Source organism: Muscardinus avellanarius (assembly GCF_963383645.1).
Source record: "Muscardinus avellanarius genome assembly, chromosome: 12".
Taxonomy (NCBI): domain Eukaryota; kingdom Metazoa; phylum Chordata; class Mammalia; order Rodentia; family Gliridae; genus Muscardinus; species Muscardinus avellanarius.
In genome coordinates, this window is record NC_137798.1 from 24,798,973 (window position 1) to 24,821,840 (window position 22,868).

Here is a 22,868-nt window from a genome sequence, read left to right on the forward strand (position 1 = left end):
AAGGAGTAGCAGTGGCAGAGATACCACACCCTACTTGCAGCTCCCTATGGGAAAACGTCCAGCCCAGTGCCCCCAAGGTCTCATGCAGCCCAGTAAAGAAGTAGTGGCAGCTGAGATTACCACAAACTCCAGAGATCCATAGCACCATAACTGAAGTCATGGTGACCCAGAAAAAAAACAAGAGAAGGCACAAACTTCTGAAATCATAGGAATGAGGAACAATAATGGAGCAATGAGCTCCCACAATCCCACAATCTCAGAATCTGATAACACAGAAATGCAGAGATCCCAAAAAGATCATATCAGGAATGTAAGTATAGAAATAATACAGGACTTTCAAAAATAATTTAGAGAGAATCTGAAAGAAATAAAGGATACAATAATTGAAGTAAAGGCATCAATTCAAACTATAAACAATCAATTAGACCACATAAAGAATAGAATCTCACTCCTAGAAGATGATCACTCCAAAAATGAATGCATAGTTTATAACTTAGAAGAAACAATTTGACAGCAGGATTTGGACATTGAAGAAATATGGGTCCATTTTAAGAGAGCTAACCTCTCTTATAATAATCTGAATAATCAGAATAGATGAGAAAGTAACCTCTCTTATAATAATTGGAATAATCAGAATAGAGGAGGGAAAAGAAGGTGAAACCAAAGGGATTAATAATCTCTTCAAAGAAGTAATAGCAGAAAATTTTCCAAACATAGAGCCAGAGGTCGATACACAGGTACAGGAAACTTATAGAACTCCCTTTAAGCAAGATCAGAGAAAAGGTTCCCCATGCCAAATAATTGTCAAAATGACCAATGTAAAAGCCAAGCAGAGAATCTTAAAGGCAACAAAAACAAAAGGCCAAGTGACATTCAAAAGAAAACCAATTAGAATCACTCCAGACTTCCCAAACCAAATCATGAAAGCCAGAATGGCTTGGAGTAACATATTCCAAACTCTGAAAGAAAACAACTTCCAGGCAAAAATTCCCTACACAGCAAAACTATCTATTAAATTAGATGGGGAAATAAGAAGCATCCATGACAAACAGAAACTGAAGGAATTTATGTCTTCAAACCCAGCACTAGGGAAAATACTCAAAGAGATTAACTACAAGGAAGAAATAGGTAATACACATCAGAACCAGAGAAACAATATTTTCTATCCAGGAGACAACTAAGCAAAGAAGAATAAATAGTATTTCAAACAGAAGAAAAATCTCAACATATTAGAAATTAAAAAATGATCTCTCAATAATCACACTAACTGTAAATGGCCTCCACTCCCCAATAATAAGACACAGTTGTAAAATGGATTAAAAACCAGAACCCATCTACCTTCTGCTTGAAAAAAACACACCTTACAAGTAAAGGTAGTAACAAACATAAGATAAAGGACTGAAGCAAGGTAATCCATGATAACAGAACATATAGACAAGCAGGAGTAGCAACTATGATATCAAACAAGTTAGAATTCAAGCCCAAACTTTTAGAAAAAACAAAGAAGGTCATATTTTACTCTAAAGGAACAATCCAGCAAAAGGAAATAACAATAATCAACATCTATGCCCCAAACATAGGTGAAGCTACTTTCATAAAACAAACTCTTTGTGACATGAAGTTACACATAAATACCAATACAATAATAATGGAGACTTCAACACTCCTCACAACCCATTTGACCTATCTTTCAGACAAAAGGTCAGTAAAGATACCTCAGATCTAAAGAACACCATTGATCAAATGGACCTGGTGGACAAATACAGAATATTTCACCCAACAATAGCAGAGACCAGATTTTTCTCAGCTTCTCATGGAACCTTCTCTGAAACAGATCATATCCTGGGCCATAAAATGAGCACTAGCTAATTCAAAAAAATGTGACATACTTTCCTGTGTCTTTTTATAACATAATGGAATGAAACAAGAAAAAAAACTATAAGTAGACACACAGAAACCATGTGGAGACTGAACACCACACTTCTGAAAGAATTGGTTATAGAAGACATAAGAGGTGAAATCAAGAAATTTCTAGGAACAAATGAAAATAGATATACAATATATCAAAACCTCTGGGACACTTTGAAGGAAATATTAAGAGGAAAATTTATAGCACTGAGTGCTCATATCAGAAAACAAAATCTTCAAGTAAATAACCTAATGACACACCTCAAAGCCCTTAAAAAACAGGAACAATCTAATGCAAAAGCCAATAGAAGAAAGGAAATTATTAAAATCAGAGCATAAATTAACAAAGTAGAGAATAAAAAACAGTACCAAAAATAAACAAAACCAAAAGCTGGTTTCTCAAAAAATTAACAAGATAGATAAACCACTAGCCTACCTAACTAAAAAAAAAAAAAAAGAATCAACCCAAATGATGAGGCTAAGAGATGAAAAAGGAGACATTACTACTGACATTGTAGAAATCCAGAGAATTATCAGAAACTACTTTGAAAAACTATACTCTAACAAAATGGAAAATCTGGAGGAAATTGACAACTTTCTAGATAAATACTCCTAAACTGAGTCAAAAAGATATAGAATAGTTAAACCTACCAATAGCAATCAAAGAGATTGAAACAGCAATAACTATTTTGTGAAATAAAAAAACTGGGATTCCCCAAATACATTCTATGAAGCCAACATCACACAAAACCGAATAAAGACAGTTTGAAAACTATAGGCCTATATCTCTGATGAACTTGGATGCAAAACTACTAAACAACATACTAGCAACATGCATTCAAAACCACATAAAGAAAATCATACATCATGACCAGGTAGGGTTCATCCCAGGGTTGCAAGGCTGGTTCTACATACAAAAATCAATCAAAGTAATTCATCATATAAATACAATCAAAGACAAAAACCACATGATCATTTCAGTAGACATTGAAAAACCATTGAAAAAAATCAAACATCCATATATGATAAAAGCACTGCAGAGAATTGGAATAGAAGGAACATATATCAACATAATAAAGGCAATCCACAATAAGCTAAACGCCAACATCATATTAAATGGGGAAAAACTTTGAAAATCCCCCCTAAAAATAGGAACAAGACAAGGATGTCTATTATCACCACTTTTCTTCAATATAATACTAAAGATGCTCGCCAGAGCAATAAGGCAAGAAAAGGAAATCAAAGGAGTACAAATAGGAAAAGAAGAACTCAAACTTCCAATATTTGCAGATGACATGATACTATATTTAGAAAACCCAACAAACTCAACCAAAAGGCTTATAGAACTGATCAACAAATTCAGCAAAGTGTCTGGATACAAAACCAATCTTAAAAAAATCAGAAGCTTTTCTGTACACCAACCATAAATCCACTGAAATAGAAATTCAGAAAACACTTCCACTCAGGATCTCCCACAAAAAAATAAAATACTTAGAAATAAACTTAACTAAGGAGGTAAAAGACCTCTACAATTATAAAATTATAAAGCATTGAAAAAAGAAATCGAAGATCTTAGAAGATGGAAAGATCTTCCATGTTCATAGATAGGCAGAATAAATACCATTAAAATGGACATACTTCAAAAAGTGATCTACAGATTTAATGAAATGCCCATTAAGTCACCAAGATTATTCCTCACAGACATAGAAAAATCAGTCCTTAAATTCATTTGGAACAAAAAAAAATCCAGAATAACCAAAGTAGTGCTCAGCAACAAAAACCATGCAGGAGGAATCACAATACCTGACTGTAAGCTATACTACAAAGCCATTGTAATAAAAACAACATGGTATTGGCACAAAAATAGATACGTAGATCAGTGGAGCAGATTAGAAGACCCAGAAACAAATCCACACACTTACAGCCAATTGATTTTGACAAAGGGGCCAAAAAACATACACTGAAAAAAAGACAGCCTCTTCAACAAATGGTGTTGGCAAAACTGGTTAACCATATGCAGAAAACTGGAAATTAATACCACTTTCTCACCTGCACAAGAGTCAATTCAAGATTTATCAAAGACTTGGAAATTAGACCAGAGACCTTGAGGCTCCTTGAAGATCTAACACTGCAACACATAGGCACAGATAAACACTTTCTCAACAAGACCCCAAAGGCACAAAAAATTAAAAGGTGAATCAATACATGGGATTGCATGAAACTGAAGAGCTTCTGTTCAGCTAAGGAAATGGTCAAGAACCTCAGTTGAGAGCCAACAGAATGGGAGATTTTTGCCACCTGTACCTCCGATAGAGGACTAATATCTTGAATAGAGAGAGAACTAAAGAAACAAACACTAAAAAAAGAACAAATAATCCAATCAAAAAACAGGCAAGTGAACTAAATAGACACTTCATAAAAGAAGAAATTCAAATGGCCAATAAATGCATGAAAAAATGCTCAACATCATTGGCAATCAGAGAGATGCAAATCAAAACTACCCTGAGATTTCACCTAACTCCAACTAGAATGGCAATCATTCAAAACACAAACATCAACAAATGGTGGCATGGTTGCGGAGAAGTGAGACCTCTAAAAAAATTGTTGGTGGGATTGAAAATTAGTGAAACCACTTTGGAAAATGGTATGAAGAATTCCCAGAAGAATGGGAACAAATTTACCATTTGATCCAGCAATACCACTTCTGGGTATCTACCCAAAAGATAGGAAGCCAAACTACCAAACTAATGAATGTATATTGATGCTCATAGCTGCACAATTCACCATAGCCAAACTATGGAACCAGCCAAGATGTCCATCAACAGATGAGTGGATTACAAAACTGTGGGATATGTACACAGTGGAATTTTACTTAGCAATAAAAAATTACATCATTTACAGGGAAATGGATGGAACAGGAGGACATTATGCTAAGCGAGATAAGTCCGTCACAAAAAATTCAAAATCAGATGTTTTCCTTAATATGTGAAAGCTAAGGAGAAATGGGTCATTGGAAGAACAGTAGATGAAAAAGGAAATCCTATAGAGAAGCAAACAACACACCCTAAATGAGGGGATTGGAGGGGGAAGAAGGAAATTCTCTAAAGCACACAATGTACTTAAACATATTGTTAAACATATTGAAGTCAACCTCTAAACCAAGTATGGGCAGGAGGGATTGGGAGGGAATAGGATGGGACTTGGGTAGGGGCTAAATGGGTGATGCCTACATGTATGTCCACACAAGTTTTTTACCTCAATATGATGTATGAATACAGTGTACCTATGAAAAATTTTAAAATTGAAAAAATTGCTATTGGCTGTGTAAATGCAGTGATGTCATGAACAATGACTTCTTGTGATGATTCTTCCAAGGAGGTGATAGGTAGGTACCTTTATATAGAAAAGTCTTCCAGAGGTTATCTATAGTCCTTTTCATTCTCAGAGTTTTACACATCAATCCAACTATTCAACCACATTAAGGACTTGTTTTATACAGTTGTCTGGTGATCATTTAGACTTTATAGGGGTTTTGACAAATGTTCTTCTTGAGTTTTAAATGCACTGAACCATAGGCACTGAAGCTCAATGGCATCATTTTCAAAGATTTCATGATTTTACATTGCAGAAAGACATTTTTTTCCAAGCATTGTCATGCACGCTTGTAATCCCAGTACTTGGGAGGCTGAGACAGGAGGATTTCAGGTTCATGGCCAGCCTCAGCTACTTAGTGAGGTCCTTTGAAATATAATGAGACTGTTTCAAAATAAATAATAAAAAATAGGGCTGGGGGTATAGTTTGGAGGTAGAATGCCTCTGGGTTCGATCCCCAGTACTGCAAAAGAAATTATTTTTAATTATTTTCTGAAAAAATAAATATGACAACTAAAGTAGTCTATGTAAACAAAGTCCTTGAACCTACACATACAATTGCAACAGAAAGTATGTTCACACATGGCCTAAATTGATATATTTGTATTTCTATTACAAACCAAATCATGCTATTATTTTTCTGATGTTTTATGTTTTATTTTTATGTTAATACTGTGAAAATTTTTAACAAATGGCTCATAAATTGCTTATACCTTAAACATAATTATCACACATTTTAAAATTAAATATAATATATTAATAAAAATTGCATACCAATAAAGGAAATACATTTCTCTTATAGTTTGGCTTAAAATAAAAAAGTTAAAATTTCTCCTTCTTACTTGATATCTTGTAAATAATTTTTAATGAATATGTAATTATTGGTTTTCCTCATTGACTCAATTATTCCAGAAAAAATAGTGGTGTGATATTTATGAAATACTGTGGTGGCAATGTATATTTCTTATTTTGGATACAATCTGGGTAACATACTTTATACCATCTTTATAAATGTTAGTAAATTCTAAATGACAGCAAATTATTTAATTTTTTCATAACTTAAATAAGATAATTTGTGCAAGCAAATACCTAGAAGAATTACGGTGTTTCTCATGACTTTCAATACTTGAAATTTGAGTAGCTACCAGCAGGTGGTAGTGATACTTTGTGCACCTGAAAGCTAATATTAAAACAGTAACAAAACCTACTTGTACATAAAACATGCTTATTGCATTGACCATGTATTACTATGTACAAATTAATTTTTATCCATATACTAAAAACATACAGGTCCTTGGCCAAATTTAAAGCAATATAACACTTTTTAAATTAAAGCATAGTACACTGGATGTTGTGGCATATTCCTACAACTCCAATACTTGGAGGCTGAGACAGAAGGATTGCAGGCTTGAGACCAACCTCAGCAATTTAGCAAGACTCTGTTTCAAAGTAAATATAAAATTTTCTGAGGGTTTAGCTTAGAGGTAGAATATCCCTGAGTTCAATCCCAGCACCACAAAAATAAAATAAAATAATAAAGCATGAGCTTTCCATAAATTTCACAATTATCATGAGATATTTTTAATTTAATTCTAATTTTAACTTCCCGCGCATTAAATTTCTATAATGTCTGTATGAAAAGTCTACTTCTTTGCCATTCATTTCATAATAATTTCTGGTTTGTAGAATTCTTTAGTTCTGTACAGTCTGCATTATCAGAAGAAGGTATCAAAACATTTGTTTATTGGCTAAAATTGGTTAGTGAAGACTTTACACTTAAATCATTTTTTTAGATGTGCCCAGGACTTTCTTTAGTTAAAAAAAAAATCAGGAAATCATGTTGAAAAACTATTGCTTTCCAGGCAGAAATTAATTAATTTCCTACAGCAGTTTGAAAATTCTAATGATTGTACAACTCTTACTAATTTAACATGCTTTCAAAGCAACTCTCTTAAGTAATTCACTTGCTAATTATATGTCATTATCATTGTCTCTTAGTTTGTCTTTAATCTGTACTTACTCTTCTCACTCTGCTCTTCTTTTGCAATGAATCTATTATTATATTGAATGTTCCTAAATGGACAGTCACTCCTGATATTTTTGTAGGTAAACTTGTTTCTGGGAGAAATTATTTCTATTTATTGCTTTCTTAAAATTTCAAATGTAATTTGAACATGTGCAAGAAAAATGGCTTTAAATTGCACTGTTCTTACAAAAATCCTTGACAATTACAATTTGACAAGTAGTTCAGGAACAAACAAGAGCCCAACACAACATCATGACCAATGCTATGTGTCACAAAAACATGAAACTTAATGCCTAGAATGCTAAAACTAAAAATAACGAGAAGGAGTTGCCTTGTTGGAATTCAGAAATTTGTTCTTCAGTTTCCCCATGGCTGTCTTTACATCTTGGTTCCTCAAAGAGTAGATTACTGGATTCAGAATGGGAGTAAAGATGGTATAAAACACAGACAGGATCTTCTCTACCAGGAAGCTGTTTTGTGGCCACATGTAGATGAAGATGCATGGCCCAAAGAACATGAAGACAACAATGAAATGGGCTGTACAGGTAGAGAGGGCCTTAGATGACCCTTTGGAAGAATGATGCTTGATAGTAACCAGGACAATAATGTAGGAACTAAATAGAAGAATAAAGCAAGACAGAGCAATTATGCCACTTGTTGAGATCATAAAGAGGCCCAAAACATAAGTATCCACACAAGCCAGCTGAAATACCACAGGAAGGTCACAAAAAAAGCTGTCTATCTTATTAGAACCACAGAATGGTAACGTGAGGGCATATATAACCTGGCTCATTGAATGCATAATTCCCACAAACCAGGAGGTTATCACAAGGGCAACACATACCTGGGGACTAATAATTGAAGAATAGCGCAGGGGCTTGCAAATTGCAATGTACCTATCAAAGGACATAGCCATTAGTAAAATGATCTCAGTACCAGTGAAAAGGTGTAGAAAGAATATTTGGGTAATACAGCCATCAAAAGAGATGGTTTTGTGACCAGTTAGGTAGTCTGTAATCATCTTGGGAGTGGCAAAAGAAGCAAGAGACATATCAATGATGGAAAGGTTGGTAAGTAGGAAATACATAGGAGAGTGTAGGTGAGTGTCAGCTATCACCGTGATGACTATGAGGCTATTGCCCACCATCATTGCCACATAAAACAATGAAAAGAGCAGAAAGAAAAACATCTGCAGTTCCCAGGAATTAGACAGCCCCAGCAAAACAAATTCAGACACAGTAGACTCATTGGCCACCTCCATTGTCTTTATGGATAGGTAGAAGCCTGCAGAGAAAATAAAAATTAAGAGAAAGCATGATTTAACTGAAGTGAAAGCTCCATTTCCAAGCATATACTTTCACAGAATATTTTCTCTAGAAAAACTTCTCTTTACTATATTTTTCATCTTGTTGGTATGATAGTTTGAAAGAAAATTATAGAACAATATATATAAAGTAAAATACTCTTAAAATCATATGTATTGTGATGACATTCTTTTTTAGTATTTCACAATAATCAAATGGAAATAAGATGAGACATATTCACATATTTGTCTATCTGCCTATCTATATAATTCTAATAATAGCTAACATTTTGTAAGCACCTACTTTCATGTTGACAATGTGTTTAAAAGACACAGAGACACACATGTGTGCACATATACATGTTTAGTAATATAGATTTCATTCATAAAGTTATCCTTGCTAAAAAAAGCATGTAAAATATATAATATATGTAAGTTCTTAAGAAATATTATAGTAAAACTTTAAGTAAGAGTTATAGAATAGTTGTAAATTTCCAGAGTAGAATTGTTAACACATTTACAAATAAAATTCTTTTGGCTGACACCAACAAAAACACACAGAAAATTAGTTTTGCTGAGACTTGTGGGAGAATATTGTTTATCATGTTAACTAAAATATAATCATGCATACAAAAAAAACACTTAACTTCTGTTTGCCACAACTTCTTTTCATTACAAAATGAGCCTAGTGCTCCTATAAATAATTGTAATTTTATAATTTTAAAATATACTCTTGTCTCCAAAGGATATATCACATCATTTTAATGATAAAAAGCTAAAAAATAAATCTCTTGCCCCACCCCTGTTTGAATTCTCCAACGCTATATGCCAATATATGTATAGTTTTATTGATCTCAGCTTCATGGAATAGGGATCAGATGATGGAGTAGAAAGGGAAAACACTTAGTCTTTGAATAGAAATCATTTCATAATGTCTTTACTTACCAGATCTAGAGCAGAATCATGAATTTGGGTTATTCAGTGTTGAGTAGGCTTCTGACATAGATAATAGGAGGTAATTTTAAACATAAATAAGTGACCTACATGAATCATTACTTGTTTAGCAGTTATAGGTTAAATGGATACTGCTGGGACTGGGGAATTGACCAAGAAATCCTCTTGCAATGGGATTTATTAAACAAAGATGATATTCATGAGTTCACAAAAGGAAGATATTTCAAGAATCTTATGGGAATTTACAATGATTGCTTTCACCTGGACCTGAGAGATTCTGGGAGTGAAAATTTTAAAAAGTCATCATTTCAAATGGCAACAGGAAATCAAGTCAATAAATCTAAATAAACAGTCTTTTCTCCTTATCAAACCCTGTACTAGATGTAATGGAGAGTAAAATCCAAAATCATATGCCTCTGCTTCAAGCAATTTAGAGTTTTGGGGGGGACATTAAACATTCACAAATAAAACAATTGATGAAAAATGCAACCAAACAAATCTAGTTTTCAAGGGTCATGAGAACTATACTTTAATTAAAGGAAAACTTATAATGTGATGAATAAATCAAAAAAGAGTTTTGCAGAAGAACTGTCATGAACATACATACCATAGCAAGAGAGGTAAAATATCTTGTCATCCAGTGTCCCTTTCATGTTTCCCAAAACCTAGCCAAATTAGGGAATAAGAACAAGTCTGGGCCAGAATGTCCAGATGTATATGTTGAAGAAAGCTGGCTTTCTCTCATGCACACTGATAATTAGGGCAAGCTAGCATTATCTGTTGAAAGCTACTTTCTTGCATGTATGACAGGATACTTGCTCCTTGGGATGCTGGTCACAAAGGCAAACTAATCATGCTGATGCCAATTATGTCAACTGCTTCTGCAGCCTTGCACACAAAACTCCTCTCTCAGTGGTGACTGGGGTGGAACTGAGGGCACTGTGGAAAGTATATGTGTCACTTGTTTAGAAGGCTGCCACTGAGCAAGACACCATCAGAGACAGGAAACCCTTTTTAGAAACCACCTTCAGGGAAGAAGGTAATATATGTTTAGCATGTCACCACTGAACTCTTTTTATATCAGTCACTAATCTTTATTAAGTATTCACCAAAAAATCATATGACTCACACACCATCTCTGGACACCCACTTTGGCCTCTCTGCAACCTACTCCACAGTGCTAGCACAATTGGGTTGTAAATGTAACAATGATTTAAAATAAACCTAAAATTTTAATTGTAAGAACCATAAAAATAATGTACATGGAGAAAAACAGCATGGCCTTTTGCAGTGAAACAAGATATTTAGTAGAGTTATGAGGAATAAGAATATCATTCTAAAATATATAACTTGATATTAAAGACAAGAACGGACCACCATAAAGATTTTTGGCAGAGTTATGCTTTGAAAACAGTATTTTGTAAAGATTTACCTGGGTAATTTTTCCATATTAGTCTATAAATTTTATGTATGTGTTTATCATCCCAACACATATGCTGCTAGAATTATAGCCAAGTAAATGCTATGGTTATAATATATAATAATTTTCATGTATTCTAAAATAAAGCCAATAGTTTCAAGCTTTAAAAACACATGAAGTATACGACATATGAAATTAAGTTCAAAGACAAAGATTAGATAGCTGGCATATGTATCAATGTAAAAAAAAAAAAAAACTGAGTGAAGGGGCATTGCAGCCTCCATTCTAATCCTTCCACAATGGGATGCTTTCTCTTCCTGCCTCATATTGTGTATTGACAGTCATGTACCCAACCATGTTCTTCAATCTGTTATTATCATAGCATTAGGGAAGCAGCCTAACATTGAGTGACAAGAGTTCACTGTAAAAGTTGAACCAGGCATTTAAGAGAACCTAATCCCAATTTGAACATCAAACTTTTGAATGATGTCATAGAAGAATTAAAGGGTGAAATTATAAAGTTTCTAGAAACAAATGAAAATATAAATGCAAACATAGCAAACCTCCAGGACACCTTGAAGGCAGTATTAAGAGGAAAATTTATAGCACTGAGTGCCCACAAGAAAACAGAAAATCACCAAATAAATAACTTAATCACACACCTCAAAGCCCTTGAAAAATAGGAACAATATAACCCCAAACCTAGTAGAAGACAGAAAATTATTAAAATCAGAGCAGAAATCAATGAGTAGAGAATAAAGACAATACAGAAAATCAACAAAACCAAAAGCTGATTTCTCAAAAAAAAATTAAAAAGATAAACCACTAGCCACCCTAACCAAAAGAAAGAATCAATCTAAATTATGAAAATAAAACATAATAAAGGAGATATTACCACTGACAGCATAGAAATCCAGAGAATTATCAGAAACTATTTTGAAAAACTATACTGTAACAGAATAAAAAATCTGAAAGAAATTGACAGCTTTCTGAATAAATATAACCTTCCTAAACTAAAGAAGATAATAAAAATTTAAACCAATCAATAGCAATCAAAGAGATTGCTGCAGAAATAAAAAGCTTATCATCAGAGAAACAGCCCAGAACCAGATGGTTTCCCAAGTGAATTTGATAAAACCCATATAGAAGAGCTAATTCCAATACCCTCAAACTATTTCATGAAATAGAAAGAAATAGGACTCTCCCAATTACATGCTATGAAGACAACATCACATTCATACTAAAACCAAATAAAGATAGCTCAAATAAAGAAAACTACAGGCCATCATTGATGAACTTAGATACAAAACAACTAAACCAAATACTAGCAACACACATTCAAAACCACATCAAGAAAATCATACACCATGACAAGTAGGCTTTATCACAGTAATGAAAGACAGGTTCAACACACAAAAATTAATCCATGTAATTCATCACCTAAACATAACCAAAGACCAAAATCACATGATTATTTCAATAGATGCTGAAAAATCATTTGACAAAGCCTAATACCCATTTATGCTAAAAGCACTGCAGAGAATTGGAATAGAAGAAACACACCCTAATATCAGAAACGTTTCTAAATAAAAATCAATCTTAAAAAATAAAAAGTTTTCCTGAGTGCCAGCCATAAATATACTGAAAAAGAAATCCAGAAAACAATTCTACTCATAATATTACACAAAAATTAAAATACATAGGAATAAACTTAAACTAGGTGGTAAAATACCTCTAAAAAATAATAAAAAGTTGAAAAAAGAAATCAAAGAAGACCTTAGAAGATAGAAAGATCGTCCATGTTCTTGGATAGGCAGAATAAATATCATCAAAATGGCTATTTTTCCATAAGTGATTGACAATTCAATGCAAACCCATCAAGTTATCAAGGTCATTCCTCAAAGACTTAGAAAAAATAGTACTTAAATTCATTTGGAACAATAAAAACCCAGAAGAGCCAAACATCAAATTCAATCAATCACTAAGCCAAACATCAGAAGGAGGAAGTGGGGAGGGAATGAGGTGGAAGTTGGGAAAGGGCTAAAAGAGTGATGTTTGCATGTATGCCTCTACCATCTTGTACTCAATTAAGATGTATGACTACAATGCACCAATTTTTAAAAATAGAACCTAATCTTATGATGCTTTATTTTCACCTTCAAGTTATCGACCTAATTAAACAGTCTATAGTCTAGTTATACGGAGTTGTTTAATTTCTTCTTTAATTAATTAGATTTACCTCTACTATGCTTAAGTATTTCACAGGTTGTTCTTTTATATGTTCTACTAAATTAAACTAGTTGTAAATATGAGAGATGTAAAACATATAAATAAGTAGTATTACAGATATTTAGTATACATACATACATACATACATACATACATACATACATACATAACAAAACAGATTTGTCTTAGAGTAGATGAGCTTCAAACGTGCATTCATCAACACCAAACTAGGTTCCTGGCATTGAAGATCCTTCAGCCATATTTCTCTCTTTATAGCAAAACCATTTCTCCTGCCTAAGAAATCACTTTCCCTGCTCTTCTTAATGCAGAGAAGGTAGTCAGTAAAGAGGTTTTCCATCTGAGAAATAGCTGGGGATTTTTGAAACATCTTTATGGAAGATATGACAAAGAAAATTTATTTGACATGCCATTTTTTCTGGTCAGTTATAAATTTCTGGTCAATTCCACTCTGCTTCCAGAAAATCTATTTATAAAATGATGTCATAATATCTGCTTCAAAGAATTTCAATGTTTGTAAGACTAAAAGTATGGGTTTGTTATATCACCTTTCAAGGCTTAATCTAAGCTTTATTTCTTCAATTGAAAGTCTCTTAAGTAATTTTACTCACTTCTCTTTTCTTTTTCAGAGCTAATAAACAATTTTTAAGTCTGTGTGTGTGTGTGTGTGTGTGTGTGTGTGTGTGTGTGTGTGTTTAACTATTATTTTCATAACGGACTTGCCCTGGCTTATTTTGGTAAGTTTGTTAATATTGTTCATTTGTTTGACAATTTGTTTTCTTTTTAGTATCTACCACAGTACTTGACTCAGATTACAATTAAAAACATGACTTGTTCACTTTCGGAAGTGATTATCCTTTTGTAAGTATAAAGGTATTATTTGAATATGGAATATCATAATATGGTAAAAAAAAAATAATTGATGTGGAGAGAATTTCAGGAATAACCAAATGTCTCTATCAAGTTCCACCAGTACCCGCAGGGCTTATATAAATCTCTGACTTGATTAGATTCCCTCTGAGGTCCTTTAAAGGTCTAATGAACTAGTGCATATGGCTTCTGATTTCCAATTTATTTGGTTCTGTAGTAAATTATAAGACTTCCTAAAAGACAGTTTCTGAGGGGTAGCTGAAGGAGTCAGAGTTTATTCACTAAAATTATATGACATTTAAAAAGAAAAAATGAGGAAAGGTGGTAATGGTGGTAATGGCAAGAAAACTAATGGGAATTTCCACTAAAGCATGAAAGACCATAAAAATAGATGGAGCAACACCTTAGATCTATGCTTCTTAAAAATCCTATAACCAGGTTTTTACCTGTCATGCTTCTGCAGAACTAAGGAATGCAGAGAAACATTTTCTAGGTTTTGCTGTTAAAAATGTCCATGTCTTTGTTTTCTTGAACAGAGAAGAGCAAACATATCAAGAAGTGTTTCACAGATCCTATGTCATGGTAGTGGAGTGTGTTAAATGAGTGGAAAAGCAAGAGACTCCATCACTCTTAGATTTCAGAGTCACACGACAGGAAAGGGATCCTGGTTTTATATCCCTTAAAGGGTCTTGAAGACCCAGAAGGACAATTAGTCACAGATCCAATTAATGACACACCTTTCTGAGAAAATGACCTATGATGCTTCGGAGGAGAAAGCAAAACAAACTCCCTCAGGATAGAAATTAAAATATAATATCATGCATCACACCCTGCCAGAAATGCTTCATCAATTATATATTAATGCTATGTTTAATTAAATTTGCATGTTGAATATTATTTAATTTTTCAGCAATTATATGAGATATATATCAGTATTATCACATCTGAGACAGGCAAAAATTGAGAAAAATGTAAGTTATTTGACTAAGGTTGCACCACTAATATATTGTGGAGCCAGAATTTTCTTCTTTCCACCATCTCTTCTTTTTTCTTTTTGTATCTATAGTATATTTTTAAAAAGATGACATATTCCCATGTTTAGTATCAGAATGATATTAAAAAATGTGCAGTTGAAATTATTCTTCCCTGCTCCATCTGCCCTATTCTCATTACATGTGTGTGCACACGCACACAGGATTCTCCTTTATTGTTTCTGCCACTATACCTGAGATTCTTTAATCAAATACAGGCAGATTCAAATATAGATTCTTTTTGCATTTATGAAATTTTTGATTTTCACTTAACAGTTCAAGGTGAGGTTTTCATATCAGTATAAAGATTTTTTTATTTTTTCCCATTTCATATTATTGCACTGCCTGGACAATTTAATTTGTAAAAATAAATTTAAATTTGGGTAAAAATTTGTCCTCAAATATATTCTATTAAATTAATGCCATGGTAAATAATATTGAACACATTCTTTTTCTTATGTTGGTAAGCATGTTTATAGGATAAGTCCTCCCTCTGTAATAGAATTTTGTTTCAAAGGGTATGTACTTTTATTTATTGGAACATCTTTTGCCCATTCCTTATCCTATGCAGCAGTCAATTTTTTATTTTATTTTTTTATTGGTGCATTGTAGTCATACATCTTAATGGGGTACAAAATGGTGGAGATATACGTGGCATACATGCACACATCATCCAATTTACTCCTACCTAATTCTCGCCCCATTTCCTCCTTCTCATATTTGGCTTTGTGATTTACATTGATATGTTTGTTAATGTACATCATGTGAATTGGAGAATTTCCCTCTTTATTCCTCCCATCCCCTCAGTTAGGTTGCCTTATTTGCTTATTTGTATTATCTCCTTCATCTAGAGTTCCTCCTATAACCCATTTTCTCCCTAGCTTCTGCATATTAGGGAGAGCATATGATTTCTTATTTTTTGTGACTGACTAATCTCACTTAGCATAATGTCCTCCATCCATTTTCCTGTAAATGACGTAATTGTGTATTTCTTTATGGCTGAGTAGAATTCCATTGTGTACATATCCCTTATTTTTATCTATTCATTCATATGTTGATGGACATCTTGGTTGGTTTCAGAGTTTGACAATGGTGAATTGCACAGCAATTAATACCAAATATATGAGAATGCTTGCTTATTCATAATTGTACCATACTAAGCATCAAACCTTTATATGCATATATCATGGTTCAAAAATTATATATCACTATGATAATTCTTTCCTTTTCTCTAATGCTTAAGCCCATGATATATAGGTATTTTCACAAAATAAAGGTACTTTTCTAAAAATTAAGGTCTGATCATGAAACACTTTACATTCATTTATCTTGGGTAGTATAAAGCTCTAAGTGCTGAGGGTTTTGTTTTGTTTTGTTTTGTTTTGTTTTGCAGTACTAGGGATGGAACCAAGGGGCATTCTACCTCCAAGTAACACCTTCAGCCCTATTTTTTATTCTTTATTTTGAAACAGGATCTCACTGAGTTTCAAGGGCCTCACTAAGTAGCTGAGGCTGGCTTCAAACTTGCACAATCCTCCTGTCTCAACTTCCCAAATGCTGGGACTACAAGGGTGTGCCACCACACCCGGAAAATCTTGAGTATTAATACACTTGGTTATCTGATGTCTACCTCTGTCTAAATTTTCAGCTTTATGTGTTACCACTCTCTCAAACAGCATCAGTTTCCTCTAAAATTATGGATGGGTTTTATTTCTGGGCACACACCATTTTTTCCTATACCCTCACAGTTCACATATACTCTTCCACTTGCTCTTCCTGTTTTAAGCTTAAACTAAATTTTAGCTGCACTTTCTTACATTTATGAGCCTCCTTTATCCTATTATAATCACCAAGTCTCTTCTCTGTGTTACAAAAACTCCCTGAACATAATTCTAATGCACCTCACTTAATCTTTCAAGGTGTTTTCTGAGTGTGCATACATGCCAGATATTATTCTTTGTTGGGATAAAGAGTAAATAGGACACATGCAGTTTTATCCTCATGAAAGTATAATCTAGAGAGGGAAATAAAGGTACTCTAGAAATAACTTCATAGTCATTTATAATTATAATTGTACTGAGTATTATGTGGGAGATGTACAGAATAAAAAAGAATGGATAATGCTGGGGTCTTCCATGATTGATGATGATCATTAGAATACTTCTTAAAGAAATTACAACAAAGTTAGTCCTGAGGAATAAGCAGAATGTGAAGAAGGTGAGCAGGTTAGGTAGGAGGATATTTTTGATCAGATAAAATAGCTTGTGAAAAAGCTCCAACCTGACACACTAGAAGAAAAAGAAAGTTAGTGTGTAATAGGTAAAGGAATACAAATCATGGCTGAGGAGGTAGGAACCAACTGTAAATTAAAATAATTTATTTCCAACCCCACTGCTTGTTTATGCTACCCATAGAGTGATGTCTATCACATCATAGGCTTTCAGAAATAAAAAATTTAGAGTAAATAAATTAATAATCCTCATCTATAGTGAATGAGAATGTCATCAAATCAGAACACTTCACCCTCAAAGAAGCAAATGCCCAGCAATGTGTCCTCACCACAAACATCTAGATCTCTTCTGAATCCCTCCTGTTTCTCTCCAGGTGTCCTGTCACCTGAACTATGGGGCTTCTAGTCACCTGGCACTTCATCCCCCAAGTTAAATGCAGCCATCTTCCATGCAGGACAGTAAGGTCATTTCAGGGTATGGGAAGAAGAGACATCCTGGAAATAGCCTTAAAGTTTGAGGTGATGGGGATAAAAATGCATAAGGGGTATAAGGGAGTCCTTGGTTAACCAAGAAAATTCAAAGTTACTCAGGACGATGGAAAGAGACAACGCTTTTTAAATTTTTATTTTGAAACAAGGTTTCACTAAATTGTCCAGGCTTGTCTCGAATCTGCAATCCTCCTGCCTCATTGGTACAGAAATAACTAGGGGTAGTGAGTGGAGTTATGGGACTGCAATTCAGGGCTCGACTGATTCTTCATGAATTGGCACTATTTCCAGAAATTCTTTTCATTTTCCAACTCGAGGGGTCTATGCCAGGTAAAATGTTTGACTTAATTTTATGATTTTGTGGTTCTAATTTGAACCATGTCCAGAACAGTGCTTTCTACCATGTCTCCCAAAAATTATTTTATATTTTCAAAAGCCAAGGTAGCCTTTTTGCCTATAGTTGAAACTTGTTTACTACTATTTTACATAAAATGAGTAGAAAATACAGCATCACTAATTTCCAGGTAATATTTTAATAAATTATATAGTCTAAAAATTTAAAGTGTTTCAATTATCACTACCTTTTGAAGGGATAAAAGATGAGAGACAAAATACATGAATGACACTTCAGAATTTAACTCCATTTATTTAAAAATATTATCATAATAAAACAAGATACTGACCTATCAAATATTAGTGTATTTTTATTCCTTTTCATTCCATCTTGAAATATATTCAATTTAAAATAAGCAATACCCCAAATACAATACTTCTTTTGAAAAAATACAGGTATACAAAGGAAAAGATTCAAAATAGAAATGTACCAATGATTGCCAGGTGTGGTGGCACATACTTGTAATCCCAGCATTCGGGAGGCGCAGACACAAGGATTGCAGTTCACAAAGAGCCTCAGCTACTTAGCAAGGCCTGTCACAACTCAGTAAGACCCTGTTTCAAAAAATAAAAAGACTAAAAAATAGGGCTGGGGGCATAGCTCAGAGGTACAATGCCTCTGGGTTTCATCCCCAGTACTGCCAAAAGCAAAAGAAAGAAAGAAATGTTTCAATGACTTATAATTGGCAAAGATTCAATTTAGATAAATTTACACATTTTATTATATCATAAAATCAAAAGATTAACAATTTAGAGAAGGAATTCAAATTTTAAAACAATGATAATAATTTCTATTGAAGAATAGAAATGAGGTAACATTACATTTCTACCTTAACCTTTTATTTGACTAAAAGACATCCAGGAAACATTTATAATTTGGTTTAAAATGAACTTGTTTAAAAATTAAGTGTGGTTGTATGCAAAGCCCCGACAGTACATTTTTCATAAATTTTTCCACATTATTTAATTTCAAATAGTAAATATTTGGCTTTGAGGCTATAAAAGTTGAAACACCTTAAAAAGTTCCAGATAAATGTAAGAAACTATTAATGCCTTTACTTTTTACATATGGCAAGCACTGTTTTCCACATGGTACTCACCATTTGAAATCCTTGTGGTAGATTGCTTCCAGAACACTTTCCTATCATCAGTCAACTCAAATAGACACAATCTTAGTACCTCAAAATATCAGACAATCTAACCTAACTTTGTCATCCCACATATTAGTCATGAAAACAAGAGAAATCTCCATTTTTTCCTGCTATATGTCTTATCAAGTCACAGTCTTAAAAACATCCTAAAACTAGAATATAAAATTTTATATGTAGTAGTTTTCCATGAAAAATTTATTCTTTAAAGTCATACTACTTTAAAAAAAAGATACACCTGAGGCAGAAGTACAATGAAAATGGAAATTACATTTTTAAAATCCATTTGTCTATTTCCCATAAAATAGCCATGATAAACATTTAATTTACTATTTATAATCTTCGTGTTAAAGATGAAGAATGTATATAAAGGTAAAGTGAATTTCCTAGGATAACACAACTAAGAAATGAAAAAAAATCTAAGATTTTATTACACCATACACATTTAGTTCAGAGCAGTATTCTTTGTCTCTTATAGTGACTCAACTTTGAACTACTTCTATGGATCCAAGGACCTTTGGTTTTTCAACTGTTAGGAAAATGGATTGGCCACTTGATTCTAAGGTTTATTTTATAATAAAATTCTATTTAACATGACTAGTAATTAACCAAATTAGGAAAAATTATACCACATGTTCTAAATTCTTTTCAGTTTTATCTTCCATAAGACATATTATATTGAAAATTACACACAAACATTATACCAAGGCTAATAATATTTTGGAATATCTTCCTTTGAAAATAAAAAGTATCATAAATTTAATAATTAATAGCTTCCCCAAACATTTAGTCTTAGTAAAAGTTAGTTCACCACACCTATGATTTTTCATCTAAGTTTAAAAGCCAATCAGATTTAGGTAGCTTACTTTTTATAATTTAAACTTTACAAATTATCATTTGATGGATTTTTTTGGTAATACTGGGGTTCCTGGAAACCCTTCTACCTCTGGACTACACTCCCAGACCTATTTTATATTTTACTTGGAAACAGGGTCTCTTAAGCCAGCAAGGCTGGCTTTGAACCTGCACGATCCTCCTGTCTCTGCCTCCGAAGCATGGTGATTACAAGCGTGCGCCAGCATGCCTGGCTAATGGATTATTTTAATATTACTTTTCAAGTGTCAGTGATATACAGACCCATTAAGAAACTGTGTTAGCTGGACATGGATCTGTAATACCAGTACTTGGGATAATGAGACAGAAGTGTTGCAGGTCTGAAGCCAGCCTCAGTAACTCAGCCTCAGCAACTAAGTGAGGCTATCAGAAACTTAGTTAGACTTTGTTTAAAAATAAAAGAATAAAAATAGGGCTGGGACTGAAGCACATATGTAAAATGTCCCTGAGTTCAATCTCCATATCACAAAAAAAGAAATTGTATTGGTAAATTTTAGACTGTCTGAATTATTTACATGTGTTCAAAGTTAACTCCAAACTCAAACAATTCTAGCAATTGAAACAAGAATGTTCAGTATTATTGAAAAGAATTGCTCTACAATGTGAATCTTCTTATGACAATATTTATGAGGTTATGAAAAAGCCTGTTATGTCCCAAACTCTTTTCTAATTAAAGTTCTAATTAACATGAACAACCTTCAAAATAACACAAGGATGTGCAACAGAGTGGGTGTGTACTCGGTTAGAAAACAAGATAGCAATATCTTATCTCAGCCTTCCTTAGTCTTAATGTGAGGTGTGTATATAGGACTCTCAGATATCTGAAGCTCAGATTTTATGCTCATAATTTTGATGATACATGCATTTTTCTATGAAAGTCAATGTTAGATTTTAACAGATTAGCTAAAGGATCCATAATCATGAAAGGTTTGCAAACACTGCACTAACATCTAGGCAAGATATTTGCATTTCTGTCAACCTTGGCTTCTTCTTTTCATAAAATAAAACTAAATAAATGTCTTTAAATCAAGTTAAAATTTCTATTGATCTATGAACAAAACTTAGAATCCACATCTCAGGTAGAATTGTTCCAGTCATTGCACTGGATATCAAGGAGTGGTTTTCCCAAATGTAAAATATGGATCACTTAGTTTCTTCTTTACTGCTGCCTTTACTTCTTGGTTTCTCAAAGTATAGATAAGTGGATTGAGAAAGGGGGTAAAAATAGTATAGAAGACAGAAAGTATTTTGTCTACCAGGAAATTTGTGAAAGGCCACACATAAATGAAGATGCAGGGTCCAAAGAACATTAACACAACTATAAAATGTGCGGTACAAGTAGAAAGAGCCCTCGATGATCGTGTGGAGGACTGGTCCCTGATAGTGACAAGAACAATGATGTAGGAGGTGAGCAAAAGCAGAAAACTTATGAGAGCAATCACACCACTGGTAGAAATCATGAAGATCCCCAGAACATATATATCTATACAGGCCAGCTGGATAACCAAAGGAAGGTCACAGAAGAAGCTATCTATCACATTGGGACCACAGAAGGGCAAATAAAGGGTAAAAGCTAACTGGCTCATTGTATGTAGAAAGCCCACAGTCCAAGAGGTTACCACAAGCCCAACACATACTCGTTGGCTCATAATTATTGAATAACGGAGAGGTTTACATATGGCAATATACCTGTCGAAAGACATGGAGATCAGCAGCACAATCTCTGTCCCAGTGAAGAGGTGCAGAAAAAAGATCTGAGAAATGCAGCCCTCAAAGGAGATGGTCTTGCGCTGAGCAAAGAAATCTATGATCATCTTTGGAGTGGCAAAGGAAGACAGGCACATGTCGATGAGAGACAGGTTGCTGAGCAGGAAGTACATGGGGGAGTGGAGGTGTGAGGTGGATAGGACTGTGAACAAAATCAGGCAGTTGCCCAACAGAGTCATTAAATACAAAATGGAAAACACTACAAAGAAGAATATTTGAAGCTCAGGAGAATCGGTAAGTCCAAGTAACACAAATTCAGATACTCTGGAATGGTTAGCCCCCTCCATTGATCTGCAGAGTCTGCTCTATAATCTTAAAAGAAACAAAATTACAGAGATAGACAAGTGTGTTATTTCTATAACTACATGTGAAGGGTCCCCCGATATCATTTAATAATTCACTAGCCCACCGATTACTTAGAATCCGTTTTAAAATCTTCAGAGTAAAGATTTTTTCGGGGGGACTACTGAACAGTTGCTAATGAATAACATTTGAGAAGAAAAACCTCTTGGTTTGTGCCAGCACCAGTACACACTGGGCTGTACTTATCACATGCCCACACAACAATATGCTTTTCTGAAATACACGTAAGGAGTTTTGTAATGTGTATGTGTTTATTTATAATTTTCATTGGTGTATTATAGTCTCACATCATAACGTAGCTCATAATGACAGTGACATACTTGCACGCAGTACTTGGTGAGTTTTCCCCCTCCCTCACCACTCCCCCTTTTCCCATACAGGACATCGAGACTGACATAGGTATTCTCACATATATACATACTGTCAATAGAAGTGATTACTTCATTCACTCTC

At 33.7% G+C, this 22,868-nt stretch overlaps 1 protein-coding gene across 1 annotated transcript; it reads right to left on the minus strand.

The window, feature by feature from the left end:
- Positions 1-7,613: 7,613 nt before the first annotated feature.
- Positions 7,614-22,339, minus strand: LOC308270904 (uncharacterized protein; the record flags this gene model as incomplete). Its single annotated transcript, XM_080707058.1, has 2 exons — positions 7,614-8,590; positions 21,397-22,339. The coding sequence occupies 2 exons, from the start codon at positions 22,337-22,339 to the stop codon at positions 7,614-7,616; spliced, it is 1,920 nt and encodes a 639-aa protein (XP_080563184.1).
- Between the last annotated feature and the right edge of the window lie 529 nt (positions 22,340-22,868).